The following is a 16,075-nucleotide window of genomic DNA, read 5'->3' as shown; positions in this document are numbered from 1 at the left end:
AGGATGAGGCAGAACAGTGATTTTGTTTTTTGTGCAATAGTCATGCAACAACAAGGATGAATGTGCACGTGCATCATGTGCATTACCGTGACGCAAGAGCCACGAATTGTCTCGCCACATTCCAACTCGTTTCCTTCTCACATTTTTTTGCAGGTGTTTCAAGACATTCCGATAGTACCATTGATTAAATGTTTGTCCCTGTGGCATGAATTCATGACGAACTAATCCTTCAAAGTCAAAGAAAACTATCAGCATGGCTTTGACATTTGACCTGACCTGGTAAGCTTTTTTTGGTCTTGGTGAACCTTTCCTGACCCATTGTGAAGATTGAACCTTGGTCTCAACATCATAAACCCAATCCCACATCTCTTCATCAGTTATGATTATCTTAAGTAGCATCTCGTTCTCACTTTCATGATCCAAAAGCTTCTCACATATTGTGATGCAAAGTCTTTGGGTTAAGCACTCATCACCATAGGCTTCCTGCATTGTTTGATATGTCTCTGTAAAGATTTTCTTGAGTTTCCCCCAAAACTTAATGCAGATGCATTTCTCCTTTATCTCTGCCATCTCAAAATTCGCAAAATGTGTGACAGCACTGAACAATAACTAACAGACATAGAACAATGAAACTTATACATCAAATACAGGTATATGCAGGGATGCTGACCACATTTTGCTCCAACACACCATCAGTGCGAAATTACGAATCAGCCAGAATTTTCTGAACAGTTCTCATATATCATAGCATTTCTGTTATATTACATAATGATACCTTTTCATCAGTGAGGAATAAGTAACACAATCAAATACCTTGGAGAGGCCCATTTAAAAAATAGAAAGTGTAATTTTTCTTGTTGCTATCATAACATGAGCAATAGAACATAGTACCACTATTTTGATAAACTACTCACATTTGTGCACTAATGCCTGACCTTTCAATGGTTCACTAAGTTAAGACATGGGAGAAAGAGTTAAGACATATGACATGGAAGAAAGAGTTGACACAGGAGAAATTCATTTGAGATGAAATTTGTTCAGGTACATTTCTTCTGAGAATAACTGAAGAAAATTACTCCTGTTGTGCTTGAAAGCAGATCCAGAGCTGCACACCAAGAAAAATTTTGTTGACTGAAAACAAAACTGTCTACCCCAGAAAGAAATCAGTGGCAAGCTGCCATTCAGCACATTGAACAGAAATTCTCTCTAGTAAGTCATCCTCTCTCCTAGACTCACTCAATGACAACACTTTCTTGCACAATTCAGTGTCATCAGCAAACAGTTGCAGATTGCTGTTCACACTGTCAATCAGATCATTTATGAATATAGAGAATAAGAGTGGTCCCATCACACTTCCCTGGGATACTCTTGATAATATAACTGGGTTCTATTACTTAAGAACTCTTCAAGCCATTCACATATCTGAGAACCCATTCCACATGCTCAGACCTTCCTTAATAGTCTGCAAAGAGGCACCGGTGTCAAACATTCTCCTGAAATCTAGGAATATAGTGTCTGGCTGTGATCCTTCACCCATGGTGCACAGGATTTCATGCAAGAAAAAGGTAAGCTGAGTTTCACATGAGTGATGCTTTCTAAATTTGGGGTGATTTGTAGACAGAAGCTTTTCTGTCTTACAGAAACTAACTACATTCAAACTTAGGATATGTTCAATAACTCTGCAGCAAACATATTAAGGATATTAATCTCTAATTTTGCTGGTCCAGTCAGACAGAAGCTTTTCTGTCTTACAGAAACTAACTACATTCAAACTTAGGATATGTTCAATAATTCTGCAGCAAACATATTAAGGATATTAATCTCTAATTTTGTTGGTCCAGTCTTTCACTCTTTTTATATACAGGAATCAACTACCCTTTTCTTTCTGTTTCTTAAGACTTCGTCCTGGGTGAGAGATCCGCAATAAATGCCAGCTAAATAAGGAGGCAATGCTGAAGAGTACTCTCTGTAAAACTGAGCTGGGATTCCATATGGTCCCGGTGACTTATTTATCTTGAACTCTTTCAATTGCTTCTAATGCCAGCAATACTTACTTCTACATCCTCTATTCAAGAGTCTGTGTGACAGTCAAAACAACTATATGGGAGAATGGAGCTAGTTGGCACAGATTTTGGTTTTTGATTTTTCTATTGTTTCATGCAATATCTGGACAGATTCTGGTTAATACAATGAATAGCATGTTAAGATAAATTAATTCAGTGCATGTCTAGGTAACCCCCAACCACTTTTCCTAACAGCTTACAACTATGCCAATTAATCTCATGTGTGATGTTCGTTGGCATAAGCTGCTGATATCCATAGGCATACTTATGAAGAACATAGCAATTATTGAGCACAAACATTTCATTTTATCAAAATTTGAGGTAACTTCCTTTTCAAAGAATAAAGTGTTCAAAACAAATTCCTTGTGAAGAAATTACACTTGAACACAGATAAATTCTGATTAAATGTATAAACAACACTATGAACTTCAATGTCTGAACCAACATTGAACCCATCCAGAAAAATAAGTACTACTTATTATTACAGGTTACTTATTATTATAGCTAACTACAGTTATGCAAACAGAATGAACTTAATGTTTTAAGTCACCCACATGTGTAGGACATGGTGCTCATTTACTTGAACAGGTGGATTCAGTTTCCTAACAATTTTACTTTCGTTGTATCAAACTGTATCATCCTCATCTGAATACCTGCAGATTTTTCCGTTTTTGATCATGGTGGACAAATGAGTCCTATTGGCATCTGTTATGAAATATTCCCAGGGTAATGGCGGACAGTATATTTCAACAAAACAAAGTAATTTGCGTGATATTCAGAGTGATTAAGAGGCCCTTGATACAGTCAGGGATTTTTTGCTGATCTTCTTTGATGTGACCTGTTGGCATTTTTTCAGTGTTCCTCAGGATTCATGGAAAATTTCAAATGAGAACCCACACATCCTGCTAAGTAGGAGGCTGAGGGTGAAAATTCTTTGCCATGGAGATGTTCTTCAGCCACAATCATTAAGGAAGGCCAAGCTGCCATCATTTCTGGCATAGGTAATATCTGACACACCGTCATCAGAACATGTAGAAGAAAATTCAAACTGACATTTTCTGAGAAGTTTGCATAGCAGTAAACCTTATTTTTCGGCCATGGTCAGATTTCTGTTGTGGCCTGATTATGGGGAAATGGCAAATTTATTCTGGGGTGATGTGTAAATACTCATTTTTTACAGAAACAAATTTCTTTTTTAATGAACAGCAATTGAGGATTTAGCGGGTATAAGTGTGGCACAATCCGTCATAGGTATGCCAACTGACCCCATACCTAACCATGCCAACAAGCCCCATGGTGATATCAAAAGCAAAATGGATACCACCAATACCATAAAATAGAAACACAAGATTATGATGTATGCCTGCAACCACACTTAACCACTCTTTTAAGAACTGTCATCAGTAGCTCCAAAATTCGATCTACAGGCAAAACAGAACAAACAAATATATGACAAAACCACTCAACAATCAGAAAAATGATGAAACAGAGTCCTTCCTTCATGATACTTCCACGCAGACTTAAGTTACGCTGGATGGTGCACTTTTATGCACACTCCTCACTACTATGATGACAGCCCTCTAATACCACAGTGGCAGGAAACACGATCCGTGTGCCAACTAGCCCCTCATGTCAACTAGACCTGATCTCCAATATGCCTATACAATGCTCCAGTGTGAATTACCTTTTAAATGTGAAATTTAAAAATTCAGGTTTTCTCTTCTATCTTCCATTATCATAACAGATGGGTAGATGAGTGACTTGACTGACTTAGTGATTTTACATGGGCCCAGAATTTTCTTGGGTTCTCAGCAACATTTTTCACTAGTACACAATGGTGGTAGTTTTTGTATGCTTCGTGCATCAGTTATTTTATAGATGCACAAATTTCTAGTAACTTCTGACTTTCAACATTTCTGTATTATTCTGTTTTGAACCAAGAGTGCAACAATCTCTGTTTCCTCAGCATTTCCCAAATTTTGTTCTTAAACAATGGTGGGCCATCTACATCCTTAATTCAATTACTCAGCACATACTTCTCCAGAGAGCAATTTAGTATCAGTTTAAACTTTCCCATTATCCCTCCATGTCCAGCCCTACCCCAAATCCTGGCCCCTCGGTCATTGCCTTGTGGATGACCCAGGTGCAAGACCTGTGCCACCACCTCCTACTGCAATCCAATCACAAGCACTTCCTACCCAATAAAAGGCAAGGCCACATGTGAAAGCACTCAAGATATATCAGCAACACTGCAATTAGTGTACAGCGTTATATGGTGGTATGACAAGTAACCAACTCTCAGCTCGCATGAATGGCTGCCACCAAACTGCGGCAAACAGCAAACTTGATCATTCAGTTACAGATAAGCTGTACATCACAATACAAATTACATCAACAGCTGCTTCACTACATGGGACATTTGGATACTCTCTTCCAGCATAACTTTCTGTCAACTACGCTTGCAATCCCCCTGGCCTAAACCTCCACTACCTTGTTGCCTACTGCCTAACCTTACCTTTTCCCTTCTGTCCACACTACTCCTTCCCCATCCAGATCTTGTACTGCCTTCTCCCCCCCCCCCCCCCATCTTTGTGGACGCCCTCTTTTTTTCCCTCTCTTCACCCCCCCCCCCCAAAAATCCCTTACTCTCCCCTTCTTCATCACCAACTTTATCTCCTTTCCTCCCCTACCTCCTTATCTCTGTCCCTTTCATGCTTTACCCTCTGAACTCCTTTCATCTTTTTGTCCCCTCCCTCCCTATCTCTGTCCACCCTGCTGTCCTCTACAGATAAATGGTTGCCTTTCCCTTCTTTTCACACATACTGGAAATAAATAATGTCCATGCCAACAACCAGTTATCTGTTCTTTCAATCGTAAAGTCTCCTAGTCTCCTTGATAGATTTAAACTTCAGTAACCATTGTAACTATGGTGATGTTGAGATCACTAATACCTGTCTCTATACTGACACTGTCAGTAAGTTCAGGCCTTTTTGTAGCTAGAAGGTCTAAAATACAAGGCGTCCAGTGAAGGAGTCACTGATTTCAAAATTAACACTCAAGCAGGTGCACATATGCATAATGTCTGCTAATCACAAATAACATTGTCTTGTACCATTCCATTGCTATTTTACAACTGCAAGACCATACCTACCTATACCTTCATTATTGCTTCAGCTAACTCTGTAATAAGTTGTGCTGTCATATGTCCACATGAGCAGCAGTATTACAAAATAAACAGTGAACTAGTTGAGAAAAAATTTACAGTCTGTGAAAGAAAAGTGACTCCTGTTCCAAGCTAGCAGCACAGTGCCACAAAGAGGCAGTTAACTAAGAGATGATTATTAATCAAATACGTTTTGACAAGGACCTTATGTAACTGCACTGTTTGAAGCTTTGAGTGGTCTTTACTGTGGGTAACACTAGTATGCGGCAACAGAGTGATGAAAGGAAAAATTAAGGTTTTTTGTTGTTTTCTTAATCAGTGAGTTAGCTCATATAATGTAAGTTTATATTATTATTGTTTAATTTCATTAAGATTAAACATGTTTGTCTTGATAACACAAAGACAGCTATTCTTTACAACTTTACATAGTGCACCACGCCCGCTCATGTTATGAAAAACTGTTACCCACTCGACGGTTAAACAGCTCGAAAACTAAGATCTTTAGACAAGTGCAACAAACAGCGTGTTTCCTCACGAAAGCTGTAATGATTTTATACAGCACTTATACAGAAATTTCGGAACAGTTCATAAAGCAGCTAACAGATGGTGCTGTAATTGCAATATGTGGTGCCTACAAATAGTGCACTGCAGCTCAATAGCATTCAGTTCCACCATTGAAACATGAAAGGAAGTTAGTGAACTGAAAGAATAGGTTGAAATCACATACTTCATTGAACAACGTGTTATGTAGTGCTGGAATACAAGATGTTAGAAACAGTCATATAGTAAGAAGGTACACTTTTCATATATGATTTACTGTTCCAAAAGGACCCAATGCAAAATTCCTTCACAAGATCTTCGTCAAATTCAAACAGACAGTCTGGATGGCTGATGATCTAGCGGGGAATGTTAGCCCCAGACGTCTATAGTTACTTCTGAAAACACTGCCATGGTTTCTGGACATATTCAGCAAATTCAAGGTAATCTGTCCAAAGAATTGCAGCAGAGAGCAATTTGAAGTGTTACTGCATTCAGAAAATACTCCAACACAGTCTGCACATTTCCAATCGAAATCCATAGCATTCCTGCATGAGCTATGTGATAGTGGGCAGACTTCGTGAACAAATCCTCACAGCGACTGATAATGAAGGATTTGATGTTGGTTGCATTTAGTTTACAAATGAAGCACAGTTTCACATGAATGAAATCATGATAAAACAGAACTGACAATTTTGGGGCTCCATAAATTTCCATTTGTGTTAAGCAAAACCACTGTATTCTTCCAAAGACACTGTTTGGGCAGTGGTATGTACCACCGGAATTAATGGCTCCTTTTTCATGCGAGAAACCATTAGCACTGAATATTACACTGCGGAGTGAAAATTTCATTCTGGAAATACCCCCCAGGCTGTGGCTAAGCCATGTCTCCTCAATATCCTTTCTCCCAGGGGTGCTACTTCTGCAAGGTTCACAGGAGAGCTTCTGTGAAGTTTGGAAGGTAGGAGATGAGGTACAGGCAGAAGTAAAGCTGTGAGGATGGGTCATGAGTTGTGCTTGGGTAGCTCAGTCGGTAGAGCACTTGCCCGCGAAAGGCAAAAGTCCCAAGTTCAAGTCTCGGTCCAGCACACAGTTTTAATCTGCCAGGAAGTTTCAGATTCTCACAGTGATTGATAATGAAGGATTTGATGGTTGCACTTGTTTACAATTGAAGCACAGTTCCACATGAATGAAATCATAAACAAACAGAACTGACAATTTGGGGCTCCATAAATTTTCATTTGTGTGAAGCAAAACCAAAGATACTGTATGGGCTGTGGTATGCAGTAGAGGAATTAATGGCCCCTTTCTCATGCAAGAAACCATTACTACTGAATGTCACACTGCAATTTTTGGCAGTTTGTTGCCACACAGCTAGCGTTGGAGGATCGACCAGACACCAAGTGCTTTACGCAAAATGCGCCAGGCTACAATAAACATACTTTTGTTGCACTCAGTGTATTGACCCTAGTTTTCCAGATATTTAATATTGAAACCAAGCATTCCTTCTCTGGACACTATGTATTTCCATTGCATGTGGGTTGCTGAACTAGCTGCTTAAGACAGTTTCAGAAAATGTGTTCACAGCTACTTCACAAGACTCTGTTCACAGTACCTGCAACATATCCACAGGTGTCCCACTCTATACTCTTAGTGAAGGAACTTCTGGCAGAATCTAAATAATTTAGGAATAAAGAAAACCACTCGCCGAATAGTTGAAGCACTGAGTTGTTGACAGACTCACACAAAAAAAGAATGAAAAGTTTGCTAGTTTTCAGAAGAAATAATTTGAGAAGTTAGTGTACACACACACACACACACACACACACACACACACACACACACACACACACCTGTGTGGGTTCAGTAGAGGGAGAAACTGAGGAGGCAGCAGAATATGAATACAGGAGGAGGGGGGTCACAGGTGCAGAGACTAGGCCAGGCATAAGACACATGGGTAGCACACTAAGAAGATACGAAAGTGATGTGGAGGCATGAACTGGCAGGGGGTGACAGGATGGAAGAACGCAAAAGTGTCAGGTTAAGTGTGTGGGGACAGTGGGTTAGTGGAAGTCTAGGCTAGGAGGATTATGGGAATGAAGGATGTGATGCAAGAATAGCTCCCATCCAGATAGTTCAGGAAAGTTTGTGCTGGAGGAAAGGAGCCAGATGGATGGAGCCAACAGAGATACGGAGTTCAACATTCAGAAAAGTGGCACATTGAGATGAGGACAACCAAGTGAAGTAGCCATTGAACTCAGCAGCATGGTGTGTCACTGGATGGTCAACTGTGTTCCTGGCCACAGTTTGGGAGTGGCCATTCATTCCGGCAGATAGATGATTGGTGGTCACAACCACATAGAATGCTGTACAGTAAATGCAGAAGATCTGGTATATACAACATGGCTGCTTTCCCTGGTGGTCATACCTTTGATGGGATAGGATAAGCCTATGACAGGACTGGAGTATGATCCGCTGGGTGAGCGAATCGGGCATATCTTGCGCCTTGGTCTGCCACAGAGATATGACCCCTGTGGCAAGGGGTTGGGATTAGGAATGGCATAGGGGGGGCACAAGATGTTATGTAGAGTGGATGGTCAACAGGACATCGCTTGAGGTGGGGTGGAAGGATATTGGGTATGACGCTCCTCCTCTTTGAGCATGATGATAGACAATCAAAGACCTGGATCAGTTCAGTTACTCCAGTTTGGAGTAATACTGGTTGAGGAGAGGGTGCAATCCTCTGCAGCTGATTCTTGGGGATGTGTGAGGATTTGGGACAGGGTATATCTGTTCATGGACTAAGTTTGCAAGGGAGGGCCTGTCTACGAAGGCCTTAGTGAGACCTTCAACAATGGAAACACCAGGTACAAATATCAACATAACAGGAAAAGATAGATTCCTACTGACCATTAAGAAGACATGTCAAGTTGCAGACAGGCACAATTAAAAAGACACTCAGATATAGCTGTTGGCCACAGCCTTTGACAGTAAAAACAAACACACACACACACACACACACACACACACACACACACACACAAGCACACCTCAAGCACACATGGCCACCAACTCAAGCATCTTGGGCTGGAATGTTATTCCAGCCTGAGATGCTGGAACTGGCGGTAATGTGTGCATGAGGTGTGCATGCTTGTGTGTGTGTGTGTGTGTGTGTGTGTGTGTGTGTCTTTACTGACGAAGGCTGTGGCTGAAAGCTATATGTGATATATATGAGTGTCTTTTAATAGTGCCTGTCTGCAACTTGACATGTATTCTTTACAGTAAGTAGCAATCTATCTTTTCGTGGCACCTCCAGCATACTGGGCAACGGAATTCTCATGACAGCAGGTATGCCATCCACAGGTGGCCAGGTATATGGGAATAATTTTTTCGTATGAAAGGGGTAACATCTGTCAAAATGCAGGTACTCTTGGCACTCAGTGGGCTTAATATGGACAGAAATGTGGCTGGAGTCATCAGAGAGGTGGAGGTCAACATTCAGAAAAATGGCCCATTGAGATGAGGAGAACAAAGTGAAGCAGATAGAAGTTGTATACACCAATATCCCTGATGCTTGCTCCTATCAAACACTACCGCTGCCAACATCCTTTGAACTCCAAACCCTCAGTCCTTAGACACCTTACCATCTATATTGTCACACACAACTGCCTCTCCTTTGAGGTAAAGAAATCTGTGGAACAGCCATGGACCACCACAGGCACCCTTCTGTGTCAGCCTGTTTACGGGCCATTTAGGAAAAAGACCTGTTCTGTTTCAGGTTCACTGATGATGTCTTTATGAACTAGACTCAGGGCCAAGATACCCTATTCTTATTCTTTCATAACCTCAACACCTTTTCTCCTGTCCAATTCCCCTGGTCCTAGCCAAACCAACATGCCACCTTCCTGGATGTTGAGCTCTGCCTCCCTGATACCTCTGTCCACACATTTGTCATTATTACGCTGACAAACCACTGACTGTACCTCTGTTTTGACACTGTCACTTCTTCCACATCGTTCCTAGACAGCCCGCCCATCTGTGGACAGTGTATCTGCAGTGGTAAAAATTCCCTTGCCTCAGATGCTGAAGGTCTCATAAGGCCTTTACTAACAGGCACTACTCCCCACCTATGACCCCCCCCCCCCCCCCACCCACCCACCAAAAAAAAAAAAAAGTCTAGTCTACAAACATATTGTCCTTGCCATATCCTCACACAACAACCTTCAGAACTGACCACGAAAGAGTGCTCACCTCATCACACAATATCGCCCTGGACTAGGGCAACTGAAACATATTGCCTGTCAGCATTCCCAGAAATAAGGGACATCCTTCCCACCCACCCCCCCAAAGCTGTATTCCACTGCCCACACAACATACATAACATCCTAGTTCATCATATGCCACTTCCACTCCCACCAAATCCTTGCCAGAAGGGTCATATCCCTGTGGAAGGCCCAGATGCAAGTTCGGCCCAATTCAGCCACCGAACACATTCTACTCCAGTCCTGTTACAGGCTTGCTCATCTTATCCCATAAGAGGCAAGGCCACTTGTGAAAAAAGTCATGCCACATACTAGCTCTGCTGCATTTATTGCACAGGATTTTACATGACATGACCACACCAGCTAAACACCTGTAAGTGTGTGTGTGTGTGTGTGTGTGTGTGTGTGTGTGCAATCTAGCTTGTCAAAGGAATTCTTCTGTAAACTAGCAAAGTTTTCATTCTCTTTGTATGCCTGTTAACAGTTCAACACTTCTGCTGTTCAGTATGTGGTCCCCAGTCTATACTCGGTAGGTTACAGATGCCTCTAACTAATATTGCATGATTGGAGTACTTCTTTGCTACTGAGTATATACTTTCTTGGAATTATTCTACAACTGCTACAGCAGAACAGCCACTAAAACATCTGATGAGTCACCTGAGTTCACCTAGGCCAGTTAATCACATCCAGATAACTTTACAGTCAGATTCAGCAGTACAGCCATAACAAAAGCTGCTTCAGCATGGAAAGCAAAGAGCATGTCTGCAGCAGTGAAAGTTTAAACAAGTGTCTAAGATTTAGGTGATGAAATGCAGAGCAATCCTGATGAGTTACTCTGCACTTGTACTCGATGTAATTTCTTTTATTACATCATCCATTGTTCCACTTTCAGTAAATCAGTCATAACAAGTGCCGCCTCAGCTCGGACGGCAAAGAGCATGTCTGTAGCAGCAGAAGGGTAAACCATCAGAATAATTTATTTTATTTCATCATACATTTTTTTCATCTTCTTCATTATTTGTGAAACTAGAAGGCATTTAAATTTGTTCTACTGTGGTGGGTGCTGGTTTTGTGTCTCTCTTGGCTATAATAATGTAAAACATTATACAAAGAATTTCAACAGTTACTTTTATTAGTACATTGTCACCAACCTGTAGTATGCTCTCTACTATTGTGACAGTTTTGCCTGTGCCGGGTGGTCCAAACACTACATATGGAGATGGAAAGAAAGAACCAGAAACAATATTGCACACTGCAGTTTTCTGTTCTTCATTTGTTTCAATTAAATAATTGAACCAGGATCTGAAAGTGGATATACTTAATTCTTAACTTTCTTCCATGTGGTAAGATACATGACAAAAAAAGTAAAAAAATAATAGTAAGCTCAATTAACTTGAGTGATTTTTAACATAAAAGCAGTTTATACAAAATACAACTTAAAACATAAGAGAGTGCAATATCTTTTTGCTCAGTACACCTATCAAACTATATAGTTTAAACAAGTGTCTAAGATTTAGGTGATGAAATGCAGAGCAATCCTGATAAGCTACTCTGCACTTGTACTCAAGGAAGATACTTCAAGCACAATAATGTCAAACACTGCTGTTCTTGTCTGTTTACAGATGTGCAGAAAACAAATCTGATTACACAGTTCACTGACATCAAGTTAAAACATTTTTCAGTCTATTTTTTTTCTTTAATTTGTGTGTCTGAGATGCACAAAAAATACTTTATTTGGAATGTACATCTTGAATGCTTAAAAGTGGTGGCATCTATGTAAGTTATGGTAAATTGCCCTACAATTAGTAAAAATTTAATATAAGCTGCCTTTAAAAAGCGTTTTAAAAAGGGTCAATATGTGCTCAATGTTTCAGAAAAAGCACCATTATTCGTGTTTCCTGTGGAGTAATCATAAAAACAATATATGTTACTATGATATAAAATAAAATGGGAGTGTATGGGCAATCAAAATTTGCACCGCATAACTCAACTTTCAATGGTACTGTAACTTTTAAATAACTTAAATGACAGCACAAACTCCATCAAAGAGTTGAAAGAATTTCTATGGTATGCCCCAGTATTTACTGCAGGACTAACAAATGATGAACTATGGCTTGTGTCTCAGTGTGGGGTTGGGGAAATTAATTTTAGATGTAAACCTTACAACTATCATGTCCTGATAAGTGATAGTTGTAGAATGTTGAACACCAAACAAAGGCACTTCAGACGAATTTAAATGAAAGCACAGAATTAGAGCTAAAAATGACCATTAGAACTAAAAAAACAAATCACTTAATCAGGAAGTACAAACATAAAATATAAAATTAAAAGTAGACAGTGGCTGGAGAGTATTTACCTTCAGGAGGAGATAATCTAAGTTCAGCCCATAGCCAAATATAAACCTATAAAAAAACTATCCTAGCTTTTCAAACTTTCATTCCTTCCTTGAGGACACAAGAGGGATAGGTTGAGGATTGTTAAGACATCCCCACAACAGGTGAGTCTTTTTCATCCTCACGTCTGAGTGACAGACCCCCTCCCCCCAACCCCCCCTTTTCAACCATTCCCAAATTTATTGCTATTTTCTGCCCGAGTATGAGACTAAAGTTTCAAAAGCTCGGATAATTTACCTTACTTTTATATGTTTCTATTGGCAGTATTTAGAATATCCCTCCAGAAGATAATAAGTAGCCAGCAATTATGTCTCTTTGTAATTTAATGATTTTCTCAGGCAGATTTTGCTTTAGAAATAATACAAGTCTTCTCCGTAGGTACACGAACACAAAAATCATTAACAATGACAACATACTACATTTTAAAAAGATAAAAAAATAATAAAGAACGAAACACACACATACCAAACAAAAACTGTGTTTTCATCATACACGCTTTTGTTCCGAAAGGTGCCCTCAAAAGTTCAACATTTATTATGCAACAATATTTTGTCAACATATTATGCAAAAGTGGCCTGGGACATGTCAGTTAGAACTCTGCCTTCATAGCGAACATGTCGGCGCTTGATGAAGTAACCCCACATGTAAAGCGGCTGCAGTCACTACATGTTGCAAAAAGAAAAGCAAGAGGAAACAGTACTGGGTGAAAAAGTGGCTTGGAAGGTATTCTACACACAGCCATACTAGCTGGTTAAGAGAAGTTGCACCAGAACAAGCTGACTGTCGGAACTTTTAATGGCTGAATGCTGGATCGTTCAATGAACTGGTACACTTGGTTACACCTTATGTACACAGAAAAGATACTGTCCATATCCTGACTGGATTTCACTTTCCACAGTTCTGGTCTCTCTGTCTCTCTCTCTCTCTCTCCCTTTTTTTAGAAATTTTTCTATGGAATAGAAAGACTTGCCAAGCTGAAACTTTTTCAGTTGGTTTTCAAGTTTCACTTTGGTATCTGGCAGACATTTTATATGACTGCATAAGTGACCCAAAATTTTTGTTGAAGCACTGTGTACTTTTTTGTTAAAAACAACTTTTAATGTGGAATTGTAAGGTGGCAACATCTTGCCCCATACATGAGTCCATTTTACGTAACTATAATCACTTTGCGAGCACTTTAAGTCAATAAAAAACGACTGACAGCGGCACAATCAATTTGTAGATAATTAGTTACTGCCTGTTGGAGTAACACTCTAGATTACAGTGTTTGAAATGCCCATGGAAAGTATCTGCACAATGGCTAAGGGGGTGGGCAGCTCGGCCAGCAGCCAAAGATGGGGGCTCTGACGTTATGAATGGACCAGGGCCGGGAAGACCCTGTAATCCATTTAGCAACCAGACAACGGTGGCCGTCAGCCCTTCAGGCAGGTGTGTCTCCAGGTGCAAGAACTCAAGTGTTTACTTAACAGAGCAGTAACTTGCAGGACACGCGGGCGCCTAAGTTCCATTAATTTTACACATCAGAGTAATTCAAGGGGGGGGGGGGGGGGGGGGGGCAGTTCAGGAGTCCCGAATAACAAAATTTCCATAGCTGGAGTCTATGTTCGCTCCGACAGTGAATTTTGTGGGGGGAACTATCAAGTGGTCTCTTAAGAGGTAAATTCTGGAACAGTTGTTGTTGCCTGCAGCTGTGGATCTTCCCAGATGGCTTGGGCGGAGTTTACTCATGAAATTTTGTGGAAAGGGAAGAATTGTGGAAAAGAGTTCAATTCCCAGGCCATACATTGGTTTGCATGGCAAGCTGGGTATTTTGAGAGCTTCTAGCAATGTTATTGGCTCGGTAAAGTCTTGGTAGGAGAAACAAGAGGTGGAGAGCGAATCTGCTCAACACTCTGTCGTGGTCTTCTGTCTTAAGCTTTAATTCTGAAAGGATGTTAGCCATGCCAGCTCTTTGTTGATGGGAAGATTGTCGAAATTTGCTAAGTTTACAGACAGCAGTCTGTTGTCCATGTATTGTATGAGTGCAATTTCCGAGCCGCCGCACCCGTACTTTATGGCCGCACCTTCGCCCGCCTGAGATAGCAGCCACCTCAGCAGTATTACGGTGAGATCGTTTCCGCTTCAGCCAGTTAGGAGTAACATTAGATAGTTGGGTCTCGTGCAATTGCTATTTCCATGGAGGTTTCATGACACTTTGGGGTGTAGTGGTTCTTCGTGTTTCACGTTTGTGTCGACGTCAGTCAGTTTATAAGAGATCACGTCTTATATGATTTTGTCACAGTTCACTGCCAATGCCAGTTAAGAGGGTAATTTGTAAATTGTTCATTGTGTTTTATTCAGCGTTGATCTGAAGGTTGTAATAAAATTTATTGTGATTCAGCAGAGCTTTTACTTTCAGTAATTGATCCTGAATTCAACCTTTTGTTTCATTTTTATTTCTGTGTAATTGTCTCATGTCATTGAACACCCTAAGTGTTCGTTATGGTTCATGTTTAGAGTTCAAATAGGTGTGAGCACTACCACCACAGATTAATTAGGGGTGACAGAGGGACATTTAAATCTAGCGTTATCCATTTTTGCGAACATGTCCACTCCCAATTTTTCTGTAAGTTGTTTGTTAGGGGCGAATACACGCAAAATCCAGACAAGCAATTGGTGGGGTGTTACAGAGTAATGAATGTCATTATGTACTTCATTGTTCCTTTTCAACTGTAATGGATTATTTACAACAAGCTTCACAAGGAAATGAACATTCTCTTTCTGTATTAGTCTTTTGTTATATTCACATTTGTTGTTTATTAATACTGTTAATAATAGTAGTTACTTCCCTTGTAGAGTAAGTTTGTGATTATTGTAGTCAGGTTTTTAGCATCTTCTTATTGTAGTAGCGGAACTTAGAAAAAGCAAAATTTTACCATGAGTGAGAAGTGTGGGCTTTGCCGTAGGTTCGTGAGTAGTGGATTGCGGTGTGAGACTTGTTCGAAGTATTTTCACTGGGGAGAATGCAGTGGGGAAGCCAGTGGGCATTCTGGTGAGATCCTCTCCTGGAACTGCAGGTTATGTAGCAAGAGTAAATTGATAGAGGAGCAGGAGCATAAGATCTGTGCCCTTCAGGTGCAGTTGAAAAATGCACAGGAGGAGCTAGATAGGATGAGGAGGGAGAAGGGGGTTCGGGAATGGGAGCTGGCTGTTGGCAAGAGATCTGCTAGGAGAAGAATATTTTCAGATAGTTTTACTATTGGTGTTTACAATAGATATGACCAATTGTCAGGGTCTAGTGGAGAGGAATCTCTAGTAGCTGTAGATGTAGGAAGTATGCAGCAGACCTCAGTAGTTACTGTGCCTAGAACAGTTGCAAAGTCGAAGAGGAAGAAGAAGGTTCTGCTGTTAGGTAGTTCTCATGGCAGAGCTGTAGGCCAGCACTTGCAGGAAGTGCTGGGGAGTGAGTACCAGGTCACCAGCATTGTGAAGCCTAATGCAGGGTTGGCTCAGGTGACTGTTAACATAGGGGGGTTATGTAGGGATTTTACTAAAGAGGATCAGGTAGTGATTGTGGGTGGGGCTGGTAATAGTATTGATAGGGATGGGGAGTATAACATAGATGGTGACCTGGAAAAGATAGCCACTCAGACTGGCAATACGAATGTGCATTTCGTG

At 40.6% G+C, this 16,075-nt stretch overlaps 1 protein-coding gene across 1 annotated transcript in view; it reads right to left on the bottom strand.

Annotated features, from left to right (window-relative positions):
* LOC126094447 (putative helicase MOV-10) overlaps nucleotides 1–16,075 on the bottom strand; it is a 354,346-nt gene that overhangs the window by 116,322 nt on the left and 221,949 nt on the right. The window contains exon 11 of the mRNA XM_049908819.1: nucleotides 11,177–11,327. Coding sequence (XP_049764776.1) covers nucleotides 11,177–11,327 — 151 coding nt within the window. The remainder of the gene's footprint in view (nucleotides 1–11,176; nucleotides 11,328–16,075) is intronic.

The sequence above is a fragment of the Schistocerca cancellata genome, chromosome 8 (genome assembly GCF_023864275.1).
Source record: "Schistocerca cancellata isolate TAMUIC-IGC-003103 chromosome 8, iqSchCanc2.1, whole genome shotgun sequence".
Lineage (NCBI taxonomy): Eukaryota > Metazoa > Arthropoda > Insecta > Orthoptera > Acrididae > Schistocerca > Schistocerca cancellata.
This window is presented reverse-complemented; position numbering and strand designations above follow the sequence as displayed.